The sequence below is a fragment of the Melospiza melodia genome, chromosome Z (assembly GCF_035770615.1).
Source record: "Melospiza melodia melodia isolate bMelMel2 chromosome Z, bMelMel2.pri, whole genome shotgun sequence".
NCBI lineage: Eukaryota > Metazoa > Chordata > Aves > Passeriformes > Passerellidae > Melospiza > Melospiza melodia.
In genome coordinates, this window is record NC_086226.1 from 40,951,588 (window position 1) to 40,965,006 (window position 13,419).

Here is a 13,419-nt window from a genome sequence, read left to right on the forward strand (position 1 = left end):
CTGGCACACGAATACAAGACATAGCTAGCAACCTCTTCATGTAAACAAAACCATGTTTGGAGTCAAAGTTCAAGTGCTGTCTCTGTTACAATTTGAAATAAATAGGCACGGTCTGAAAAACAGAGACAGTTTCTAAGGACTGCTGACAGAAATTCTCAGATCCTTCTGTAGAGAGAAGTGGGTGTCCATTTTTGTCTGGTTCAGATCAAATTCTCCACAAGCCTACTCTGGTCTTTGATGCTTTAAAAATCAGAATGTAGAATTCTCTCTGGCTCTGTATGACTGAGATGTGTCTGCCTCAAATCAAATCACAGGATGAGTACCAATATTTCCTGTGACGGTTTATGGTAGTAATAATAAGGTATTTGTCTCTACAGGGGAAGAAAACTATGATGACTGCTACTGTAAACAATGCAAAAGGCAGAATAATAATAGAAGTCTGAAAAACCAATAGGCAAAATGGAGATAGTCAAGAATATTCACACTGGCACTTTCCCAATCTAAACCATGACTTTCGAAAAACAGTGCTACACAGGAAAAAAAAGCTGTCGGAGATCATAAAAAAATTTAAAATTGGCACCTGTAGAAGGCAGGTATTCAGGAACAGCTACCTTTACAGCAGATCCACACTCTTAACAAATCCTTTACTGGTAAATCCTTTTATAAAAAGGATTAAATAAAAATATAAATTAAAAAAAATTGCTTGGTAATGCCTCAGTTTCAATCAGAAAAGTACAAGTTGCTGAAAAGCAAGCAAGTAAAAAACTGCTTCAGAGAAATATGAGACTCCCCTCCCCCTGCCTTTTTTTTTTCTTCTCTGCAAGATAAAAAGTATTGATTGTGAACAGGTAACCTTTTGGAAATCAGTTCCGTTTTAAGGAGGAAAAGTTTGCACTCCACTAGCATATGTCAGGAGATGGACTGAAGGCTGCTCTAATGAACACAGATTATTCCTGAAGAACTAAGGGAGATAGGAAAGACGGACGTAGGAAAACAGAATCGTAAAAAGGAATTAGGAGAAACTTCCCTCAGAAGACTTCTAACTATGCTTTTAAACTTCTGGCGCCGCATACGTAAGCAGCTTGCTTCTACCGTCAGCGTGGAGTAGTGGCATTCGTAACACGGTCCCTAGAAGCCGCAAACGAGCCGACGCTCTAGGCCAAGCTTTGCCTGTTAAGGGCCCGGCAGAGGCCGAGCAGGTCGAGGCGCGGCGGCGCCGCCCGGCTCTTCCCTTCCCCCGGCCCTTCCCCCGGCCCCGCGGCCGCGGCTCCGGCCGCACGTCCGGGCCGGGCCGCCCCGCCCCCCGCCGCGTGACCGCCCGGCTTCCGGGGAGAGCGCCGGGCCGGCAGCGCCGCGGGTGCCGCCACGGGAACTTTGGCGGGGCGGGCGAGCAGCGGCTTCAGCAGGGGCACCACCATGTCCGGCAACGGTCTCCCTTACAGCGAGCAGGGCGGAGAGGCGGCGCCCGAGCTGGCGCAGGAGGCGGCTCCCACCGTGACCCCCTCGGCTCCTGCGGCCTTCGGGCTCTTCAGCAGCGACACCAAGAAGTAAGGGGGTTCGCGGGCGGGCGGGGCTGGGCTGGCGGGGCTTCCCACGGGCAGGGACTGTTCCCGGGGCCCTGGCCGGGAAGCCGGGCCTCCCGCTTGACTCCCGTCGTGACTCCGCGGAAAAGTTCGCTTGCTTGCGTGTAAAGTGTGCATAGATAGTGGCTTATCTGTAAAGTGTTTCTTTTGGTTTGTTCGAAAAACTGCTTATCGATTCTCCTCTGTTTCGGCAGCTAACCGCGGTGGAATTGCCCTAATTTTGCCTTCAAATGTGTATATGTAAAAAAAGTGTTTGTAAAAAGAAGTGTTTGTGATAGTTACGGCTGGAAATGTAGTGGATCTGTGCGAGGTGGCCAGCTCGAAGTGGGTGTTAACAGTGTTAACAAAGTCTCTTGGTCAGAAGTCAAAATGAGGAAATGGAGAAGGTAAAAAAAACCCAGCCAAGTGCACTGGTACAGAAAGCTTTCAGCTCCTTAAAGTAAAAGTGGATTGGAGAGGAAGAATGTCCAAATGAAAGGATCAAAAGGTTTGCTAAGCTGGAATTGTATTCTACAACAAATTGGAAATCTATTCCAAGAGCAACCAATAAAAAGCACCATAAACTTAAGGTCTCATGTACATTAGAAAATCAATTGCTACGTCTTCAGTTTGATTGTTCTGCACAAAGAGAACATCTATGCTCTGGGAACCTCGACTGATGTGTTTATTTGTGAGCCACAGCAGAGTAAATCACAAAAACATGAACCTGCAGACACTCTTAATGCTTAGCTCTATAAGACAGTAGCTGATGGGCCTCCTCAGTTTGCCAGATGAGTCTCATTTCTTTTTCCCTATTTTGCTAAATACTTCACTTTTTGATTCCAGTTCAAATTTTCTCTGCTCTAGTATAAATGTGCTTCTGCGGATCTGTGTGTTTTAGCTGATTTACATTGTTTGCACCCTTCTTTCCTTATCCCCTTTCGTAGAAACAACTTGGCACTTTATTTCCAAACTATTATTTTGCTACTTTCTTTTTACCACGGGGTGGAGGGTATCCTGTTCATTGAACATGGCCATAATTTTCTAAGTAACTCATAAACATCGGACTGTTTTGCAGACACAGTATAGTTCTCTGTTTTATTAAATGCAGAAGCTGAAGTGAGTGATTCTATCCGAGGTTCCCCAGTGATCTTAGGGAAACACAGCTCTGTGGTCCTGAGATGTTTTCTACATGTGTATGGAAGAACCAGCAGCTTGTGCTATGTGAGCGTGCCAGATTAATTAATTGCTCCTCTAGACTTGCTCTTACCCTTACAAGAATGTAATTCTCTAAAGGAATGACTTGAGAGAAAAACAGACATTGCTGTCTGTGGTGTTTTGTAGCTGACAAGCAAATTCTTGCTGAAATAGGGTGTTATCCACAATTCAGTTAACGCAGTTCACTTCAGCTTAGCACTAGCGTGGTTAAGCTCTGAGTAGTTGAGGATTGGGTAGTTGAGGAGCAGATGCTGTACAGGGAGGGTGATTTGTGTAGTGTGAAAAACCCACTGGACTGCAAGTGAGGGTTATTGTTAGAAAAGCAGGCTGTGTGGCACTCTAGTTGGAAAACGCAGTATTCATCAAGCATATACATTGTATTTCTAATAGTTCACTCTAGTAATAGTGCGAAACCTACTCATCACAAGGCAATACAAGAGAATACAGGGAAGTGCAAGATGTGTCCTTGCATCTTTTGCATGAATGTGTGGGTTTAGGGTTAAATGAAAATTACTGTTAGAGTTTTTTAAAGGTTGTTTGCTGATCTCTCTAGATTGTCTCTCATTATTGCTGAGGTACACGTGTCTGATATTATTGTGTTTTTTCAGTGCTTGGCAAACTTTTTTGTTGCCGAGGAAGTGGAATTCTTCCTTGGGTCTACTGATGATACAAGAAATACTCCCTGTCAGCAGAGGGATACATATATAGTTTATGGACCAGAACATTAGTGCAGTGATGTTAGACCAGAGCCCTGTGCTTGCCTGTTGCCAGTCAATCAGAATAATATAATGTAGTTGATGTATAAGTATCAAGATAGTATTGTAAGCACTTCATTGAAAAAGTTCCAGTCTTTTATCTTCGTTTTCCCCTGTTTGTCATGAAGAAGTAGGCCAAAATGGTTAAGAAAATAATGAAGTTGTTAGGATAAGTTGTTTTTGATCCTGATCCTTAGGAGCCCACACAGAGGCACAAATCAGTATTGGTACACTTAAATCTGAAATCCAAAGTTGGTCTAATATAAATTATTTGTCCTGGTTTTTTACTCACATTTCAGTAGGACTACTCTGCTGAAGTTCATATCGTCTAAAAGCTCTGAACATCCCTTGGTGTAAAAGCCTATGTGTCATTCTCCTGCTAAAGCTGTGTTTTTTACCTTTAGCATTCAATGATCTGTCCACTAACTTTCAATTAAAAATGAAATTTCAAATCAATTACTGAACATAGTATTTTTGGTACATGCTTGTGTTGTAGCTTGGTTCAAACATGTGCCATTGGTATTGAAGATATCTTAGTTGATCAAAATTTCTGACCTGGTGACATCTTTATCCTGACAAAATGCAAAGTTTTACTCTTAGAAGATTATTAAAAATAACTGTTTATTTAATGATCTTCTATCTTAATATAAACAAGGTGCATTATATTGCACGCACCATGTGCAAGCATTGTTTCTCGTTGCATAATACACTGTATGTATCCCTGCAGTGAAAGAAAATAGCAAACATAAAAATAAAATTTTGGTCTGCTTCTGTGAGATGGCTACATGTTCAGGACAAAAGAGAGGCGGTAAGGAGGAGCGTTTTCTAATCTCTCTGTAGTATTACAACATGTATATCAGGAACTGATTTCTTACTGGTGCTTACTAAACTAAAACTGTTCTTGAATAAGAGATTTCATAACAAATGTATTACACTGGTGCTAGCTTTTTCTTGTGCATTTAATCCTGACTAAAGAGGCAAATAGAACTTGTGGTTTTGGTATGTAGTGCTGTTAAAGCCTTTTGGTTATTTAGATGAATGAAGTAGATCTGGTTTTCGGAGTATGGAATTTTTTGTGTTCATTCTGTTAAGCATCTCAATAACTAAATAATTGAAAGATCTTACATACCTGAGATGAATCAATCTCAACCTTCTTGTGTGGAAAGGGCCCTGTTGCATGACTGGAGATGCCTTTTGCTCTCTTTCCTCTCTTCCTCTTTCACACTTGTCACATGAAATGACATGTATGGTATTCCTTTATAAAAATTGTGTATTTATGTTTTAAGAATGTATTTGTGTGTCCAAATTGGCAGTTTGACACTTGTCTGTGAACTGAAATATTCTAGATATTCCCATGTCTCACATGTTTCAAAAAGTAGAGAAAGGGTCAGATTCTGGTCCCCAGAGTAATGGAAACAGTCTCCAGAGAAGTCTCTGTCCATAACAGAAATTTTCAGCAGAAAATTTGTAAGAGCTGATACATTATGTGAATCTTCGTACAATCTGAATCCAGCATATGGGCCTCAAGCTATTTGTCCTAGTTCTAGATTGATGGACTCCATGCAGTAAACACTGCCTAGCTGGAATCTCAAAATCTCCTGTTTAGTGTAGAGAAATATTATGTGATTCACATCACCTGAGTTAATAGAATATTTTTATAGTTACATTATGCTTTATTACATTATTATTGCTCTGAGTGGAGGAATGAAAATTCTAACCACCTTCCAACATGTAAGAGTACCTGGAGAGCTACTTAGAAACACAGAATCCCTATTAATTGCATATATTTGGGTACACCTATAACTGCCTGCATCTAATTGCAGATGGACAGAGGATTTTCATCTATATTAATTGCATTTTAAACAAAACTTACCGCATGTAAAATTAGAATATAATAATATTTGGTACTTGGAAGTGGTACAATTTCCGCAATAAAACTAGTTATTGCTTCAGCTGATAAAATGTAACAACTTAAGAGGTGAACCATAGGAGTAACATCAGTGCATGTCAATTGCTAAGTGCAGTATTGAAGCAGATGGCAAAATCTATAGCACATATTTTCAACTTTACTGATTTACATCTTTAAACTATTTCTGCCAAGCAAAATACATTTGTAATTTATTAGATTTTTTTTGTTGCAGGTCTGGCTTACATGTTTTGTTGAGCCATTCGTCAGAAAACTCAGCAGTGCTGCAAACTCATTTTTCTTTGCAGAGATTTGCAAGCCTGTTTTGCAGAGAGCTGAAGGTGGTGATTTCATTAAGATACTCATTCCCCAATTCTCCGTGCTGAAGACTTTTCCAAACCCATTGGAGCTAAAAACTTGCTTTCAACAGCTGCCAGTGGTGTTCTTGGAGTCTTAAATTGATCTAGTTTTGTCTTGGCATATTCTGTTCAACCAGTCATGGAGAGATTGTACATAGATTGCTGTTTGTGAAATTCTTGGAGGAGACTCCAGCTCTAATATTCAAACTTGATGCATGCACTAGCTCACTGGCACAACTACTTTCTTTCTCCATCTGTTAAAATGGCCCTGTGCCCACCAATATGGTTGTATGCCAGTTTTGGTAGGATGTATAACCCAGCAAAGATGAGTGGTTTGGATGAACTGATAAGTCTACAAGATAAAATCTGAACCCTCTAGTCAGTACAAGAATAGGAGCTAAATGCAGTGTACAAATGTGGGCATGCTATTGCAGAACATTTCTCCAACTGAAATCTGTCAGATCTGATGGGAAGTGCCACACAGTGAATATGTTCTAATTGCCATGCACTTGGCACATATGAGGATGCAAACGATGAATTGATGATTTGCTGTGGCTCTCTGTAATGCAGGCACTATATTTTTGTGGCTTTTTTATTTGCTACAAAGGGCAAGTTTTACAGTTTTAAGGTCTTCAGTGTGGTTTCTGCATATTTACTGCATTGTCATTTATTTGTGTTAGACATTTGCTTTGATCTGCATCCTGAATGGTATTAAATAGACATATCTACAGGTCTTACAAGGTTGAAATTCCACAGTTTTAGTTCTGCTTTTTTTGAAGGCTTTCTTGTTTGTGCCACCCTTTGATAGTTTTGGTACTTGGAGGAAGCTAGAATGGTTTTCACGTTCTGCCAGAAGATGAGCAGCCTTGTAATGCTGTTAAACAGTGTTTCCGAAACCTGGACAAATATGTAAATATACTAGCACTGAGTAGGTTCTGGCAACACCACCTCTGTGGTGGTATCTTTCAAAGAAGCCTTTTCTCAATATTTTTGGGAAAGCTGGAAACACTAGGAGTTGGACTCAATGATCCTTGTGGGTCCCTTTCAGCTGAGATTATTCTGTGATACTGTTTCTCACTTACAATCCCTTCACAACTATCAAAGGCTGCAAAGAGATCTATAAATGTCTGCAAATTCTGAGCACTAGCCTCAAGAAAGGCTCTAAGTTGACTCAGCCATTTAAGTGGCAGCACCACTTCTGATTACATTCTTTCAGCCTTCAGAAAACTGTCTTCCATTGAGGAAGATTTCTCTCTGGAGTTTTCCTGCCATATTGGTGGTGTGAGTACTATCAGAAATGGTTATATGCAGTGCAGTTGCAGGACTGAATCTTTTCATCCTTTCAGACAACATTTCTTGTTGCTGGGTGAAAGTATCTTTAACTACTGTACTGACAACAGATAATGTTAGCTCAAATCACAGTCCGACCCAGAAGGGATTTCAAACTGCTTTGTTATACTAGCTGCAATCTGGTTAGAGCTTTTGAAATATAGATAGTTTACATATCTGCATTGATGATGATGGTAGCAGCAACTTAACAGGTGTTGATGCAATGAGGTGCTCAAGTGTTGCTCAGGTTGTATCCATTCACAACAGAGAACTGGGAGATGCTTTATTTAATTTTTAATTTTACACTTTCCTGTTTCCTCAATGGGACAGAAAGAGTGTAACTAAACATCCAGATTGCAAGTGCTTTGAGAAATTAGTGGCAAAGTTAACAATTAAACTAGTTAAATTATGCTTCTGATCAGACTATAACTGGTTTTGTTCTCTGTGGCTCTCACCCTTACAGGATACTACAATCATCCTGGTTTCCCTCACATCTCTAGTCTATCCTTTAAAACTATTTAGTTTGCTTTTTGCATAATGTGCTTCTTTTTCAGATTGAAAAATTGGGGGTGTCTGAAAAAGAAGTAAATTCTTACCTCGATTACTATTTAAACCATAGAACAGCTACACTCATAGCCATATGATTCAAGGCTTTCTTGAAGTAGTAGTTGAATTCTGTGTTGTGAATTAGAAGTAAATATAATGCTATAATGGAAAAGAATGGTAGTACTGAACAGCACCACAAGATGTCGTTCAAACAGTTTATGGCATAGACCAAAACACAGTGAAACTCAGATTTCTGACTTTCCTACTAGAAGAAAACCCTAAATCAACAAAATTAACTCAAATTGCAGCATATATTTGCTACCAGTTAAGCTTCTGTGTTTTATGGGTCTGAAATTAATTTGCAGTTCCTCTTTAAATGTTAAATTCAAACTTGTTTACAGTTTACACAATAGTATGACCTAGAATAAACCAATTTATTTTAAGCAATTTGCAGTACCAGTAAAATGTCAAGAAAAAAAAATTAATTTTTTCAGGAAATATGGGATGTTCCCTAGGATTTCATTGCTGCTTAGGTGCCAAGAGTAAAGGTTACACTGCTCTGTAAATATGTATTTTCTGCTTCAAACTTGGTAACATCCACAGTATGTTGAATTTCATATTGAAGGCCAAAAAGACATAATTATTTTGCTCTGGCTAAAAGTATGTCCTTCTGACTGAAGTCTCTTGAATGCAAGAACAGTGCAATTGGTACTGTGTAACTGAAATTATACAGTGGGTGGAAAACTTGAAACAAGAAATGCATTGTTAAAACTCAATGCAATGAGACTTCTGTAGCTTCTGTTCTATAAGAGCTTTATTCCATAATATCAAAACTGGTGAAGCTTGCTTCCTCCCCAGTGGTGGATTTGTTTACCACTTCCTAATTTTTTCCTTACAGTGCTATAGTGCTATATTTATATGTGAAGATCTTCTGTCTCACCAGGGTTTGTTTGTTTAGAATTCACTCTCCTTTCCTTGAGGGGATTACAGCTGTTCCCGAGGTTATTGTTGCATTGCTAGTTGGGCTTCAGTTGCAGTTTTGATACTCATTAATCTTCTGCTTAATTACTATGAAGGCTCATGATTAGTGGGTGACTTTTGTCAGTAACTGGCATGTCAAAACTGTTGCAAAACTTGAAAATCTGTGGATTTAATCTTACAGTGTTGCTAAAACCGATAGAAAATAAATGTGTATTTTACCAGAGTGGAGCAAGTGTTTGCTTAGTAATAGTTCTTAGGAACATGGCAATGCAGTGACAAATGCCACAGATTCTGGATTAATATTTTAGTATAACTGCAAGTTTGTCATAGTTCCTATGGGAAGGCAAAGTAACTGAGACAGAGGCCCAGATTTATTGCTGACATAGCTGTTTAAACCTCAGTGATATACAGTTATGCCTACCTTTATTTTTCTCTAGAAGTGGGTAATATTGTGCATTGGAATCTGTAATCTTAGGCTTAATCTCAGCAAGATGCCAGTTTTAGTGACCAGGTGTCTGCTGACATTAGTATGGCATATTCGGAATTTTTCTTTTGGATGCTTCTTTGCCATAATCAACATGCAGAGTAAGGTGATCAAAGGGTTTTCTGGCATAGGATGCCAGGCTTTTAAAGCATAATCTTGTGACTGTCAAGATCTAAGGTTGTTTTTTGTCTTTTTTTTTGTTCCTTACACTCCATATACTTACCACACCACTACACCCACCATACTCTTTTATTTTGGGGCAGTTGTAAAGACGTGGCTTATTCCTTTTTTAATGGCAGAAGAATAGAGGCCACAAGAAAGAGCATGAGAACTAGAAAAGATTAGCTGGTAGTTTTTGTTTCTTTTTGGTAGAAACACCTATAAGTTTAGTCCAAACTGGTAGGTCTGTCACTGGTCCTACGATACTCATACCCTTATTGTGTCTATAAATGGTACGAAGGTATGAGGAAAGCAGTATTTTCATGTAGAAAGAAAAAATAGTGTATATCTTAAATGCTACAAGTAAAAAATATAAAAACATAGAAGAAAGTTAGAAACCAACTACTTCTGCATAACATTCAACCAATGTTTCAAGGAGAACATATTTTGGATGTGTTTTGTGATGTCCGTCATGTTGTGTCATTGCAAGTCTGTCATGTGTGATTCCTGCTGTGAAAGTTAGGTGATGAGTTTGCATTTCTAACTTATACTACTTTAGCTTTCAAATTGTAATACTTAGGAGTGCAAGCCTGTGGTGCTAAAGATTACAAAGGCAGCTGGGAACTGATTTTTTAATACATTAATAATTGACTGGTTGCCTTTTATGGTAGATGTTATGCAAGTACTAAAGATCCTATTTCATAGCACATACTTAATATTTCATATGAGTATAATATTTCTAATTGTTGTCTATAACAGTGCTTTCAGCCTGCAACTTTTGAGAACAGTAGGCCTATATTGAAGTAGATGTTAAGACACTAGATTATAGCTTGGGAACTCAAGGGAAGTCTCATAGGGTTCTTAGAATACATCATTGGGCAGATAGGTGGGAATCTTCCTATTTTTCTGGGGTTTGTCTTTTAATCACTCTTGGAGAGTGATTTTAACTCTTCCTACTGCTAGGGAAAATGGCTGAGACTATATATCGATACTCTGCCAAAAGTTTGGTCTTTTTTCATCTACTGTTGTTGGGACCATTACTTTCGTGGTTCGTATAGTTCCACATAATTTGTCAACTATCAGATTAGGTTTATTTAAACCTGGTGTTGCTCCTGAAGTAATAAAGTTTATATTTCAATCATCTATAATGTGTACCTAGCTCTGTAAGTGTAAAGTCTCTCAAAGTTTTCACAGGTAGAGGCAAAGGTATTGATGCAGCTGAGGGTTGCTTGCATTTTCCTGAGCCCCTGGCAAGTGGAAGTAAGTGATAAAGAAAGTATTTGTCTAGGATTGTGTATTGAGGAACTGTCACCTCAGCATAACTAATGAGTGTAGAAACATGAACCCTAGTGTGACTGCAAAGCATACATTTATGTTTACATTTATTTCTATTTAGAGGATTTTTATTAAAAGATTGAAATTTCCTTAAAACTTCTTAATATGAAAATACTTGTACAGTGAATTATATTACAAAGTACTGAAATGCATTTGCTTTTCCCATTGTTCATTGAGGCTCTGATAAGAGTTGTTTTTGGAGGGAAATGACCTTTGAAATTTGCATATGGTATTTGTTTCTGGAAGTTAAAACAGCAAGGGAGTGCATATCCTGTTACTTTGTGAGATTTTCTTTTTTTTTTAGAGTAGACCTCACTCTAGGCAGGCAACCTTGGTTGAGTTCAGTGATTTTTTTCTTTATTGGTTTTTTTACATACTTCACTTTAAAGAATGGAACAAAACTCCACAATGCTGGGCAAAATAATTGAGGTGTCTTGCACTATTAAGTCTGCTCTTAAAGGGAAAAACTTTGATGTTACACTGAAACCATATCTAACTGTAGAAGAAAGCAGGCTTGCTGCTGCTGGTGATCAAGGTGGATGTATGGAGCAATATTTTACTCTGTAAGTATCTAATATTTGCTAATCCTGGATTATTATTTGTTAGAAAAGCTATTTAAAAAACCAAACAAACCATCTATTCAAGTAACAATTGACTTCCAAATTGATTCATCAAGAACTGTTGTTTAATTTCTAATTTTTTTTTCTTTATGTTTTCCCCTGCTGCTTTTCTTATATGGAAATAAGGTTGGTTGAAAACAGATCTTCATATATAAATTTCTGTGGTTTATATCTTCCCAGCTAACAGTTCAAAATGTTTTAATTTGAAGTGTATGATAGAATGTTTTCTATAAGCATTTAGAAGTAGAGCTCATCAATAAACATTCTTCTGTCTTTACATCTTAAATTCACCTTTTTCTTGTTGTTTGTTACATTCTGGGAGACAGTCTTCAGCATGTACTTGGATCTTGTTATGTGTAACTTCCTCCATTTTTGCTACTTCATCCTCAAACTCAAATTATTATTTCTACATTTTCTGCTTTGTTGACATATTCTTCTTTGTTTGTTTGTTTGTTGATTAGTATTCTACTTTCTATTGGTTAATGAATCTCTCACTTCTCATGATAACTGGTTCACATGCTCAGCCTTTCTCTTGTTCTGGGTCAGTGATTTTTTAAATCAGTGGACTGTGGTCATAGTCTCTCCCTGCCGGAATTGCCTTTTATCCAGTTGGAGCTGATTCCGCACTATTGCTAAGTTGTCTTTATTAGTTTACTCTTTGTGTTGGTGGTCCTGCAGAATGTTGTTGTGGCCCATCAAATTTGCATTCTTGGTCCGCCCTCAGGGGTGTGTCCTTCTTCCCAAGCTTTGCTAGCCTCAGCTGGGGTCTGAGGTCATTGAAACATATCAAGCCCTAAACGTTAACAAGGCAATTCTACAGTCAAGTAATTAGTCTTTCTAACACAAAGACCTCACTGTGAACTTGCTTGTTAGCTGCTATCCATTTCATAGATTGAATCTCATTTGTTGTTGATTAGGCTTGAAAGTATACAAAGATGAAACATCAAAGAACATCCTTTCTTAAGAAAATTTTTACAAATTTCACATTTTGCAACAACAGTAGGAAACTGGAACCAGGAGCATAGGACTAAAAACAACTTTTTGAATCAAGTCCTGTCTTTTTGCTGTGTAACTTTTCTTACCATGTTGTACAGATTCCTGCACAGGGAAGAATTATGACTTAAGCAAAAGGAATTAGAGGTTTCTGAGTTTCTGTATCCAGCTAGAGCAAAGTGTCAGGCAAAGTACTACAAGCTGATCAAAAAAACCTGAGACTTACTTGGTATCCTATGAGGAATAGCTGAGTAGGAATGGTCAGCAAAATCAGCTGTGCCTGTGGCCAAGAGTGATGGGAATAAAGAGAGCTGCCAAAAATTAAATCAAAGCTACTCTTCCTAAAACGTAGGAAATGGAACTATACAGATGGATTAAAAGGTAAACAGCCCAAATTATTAATGATATTTTATGTATAGCCTCAAACCAACAAATACTTTATTTCTGATATAAAAAATAAGGATATGGATCTGAGGGGAAAATATAGAGTGACTAAAAGAAGTGTGGTGATGTAGAGGTGAATACAAGCATCTTCGAGTCAAATCAAAAAATGTAGAGTTTAATCTAGAGAAAGGTGTGACTTTATCCTGGAACGGGAATGTGGATAATAGAAAAACACATATGGCATCACAGCATTAGTTATTTTTAACAGATCTATCAACCTTGAGTGGTGTTACAAGAAGGTACCTTGTATGCTACAATTTGCCTTTGAGGAAGGTGTCCAGCTATAGACTTACTAAGCTGATGGGAGCAGTATGCAAAACTGCAGGACAAAATTTAATGGGACATACATTTTAAATGACCAAATATACAATCAAACAAATGTAACATAGAAGACTGACCTTATAGATCTTTGAACATAGTCCATGAGTAGCTAAAGATGGTAAAAACCTTTGAGTGTGATGCAGACAAAATAGAGAGTTACCAGTGATATTTGTGAAGTGGTACTAAAGCAGGCAAGGAAATGGAATGTTTCTTTTTTTTTTCCTTTTTTTTTTTTAAGAGAATCATTAAATATTAGGCTGTCAAGTAAAGCCAACATTGGCAGTATAGGGAATCTGTAATAGATTGCTCCAATTATTTCATTAAACACTTAGATTTGAAAAAGGAGTTAGACTTAAATTGTAAGTTGCATGTAGTTATCCTAAATTTTAGGATACCTTAGCTTAGTA

General features: G+C 38.2%; 1 protein-coding gene across 1 annotated transcript in view; it reads left to right on the top strand.

The window, feature by feature from the left end:
* Positions 1-1,370: 1,370 nt before the first annotated feature.
* Positions 1,371-13,419, top strand: part of AP3B1 (adaptor related protein complex 3 subunit beta 1) — a 153,782-nt gene continuing 141,733 nt past the window's right edge. The window contains exon 1 of the mRNA XM_063181494.1: positions 1,371-1,547. Coding sequence (XP_063037564.1) covers positions 1,417-1,547 — 131 coding nt within the window. The 5' untranslated portion in view covers positions 1,371-1,416. The remainder of the gene's footprint in view (positions 1,548-13,419) is intronic.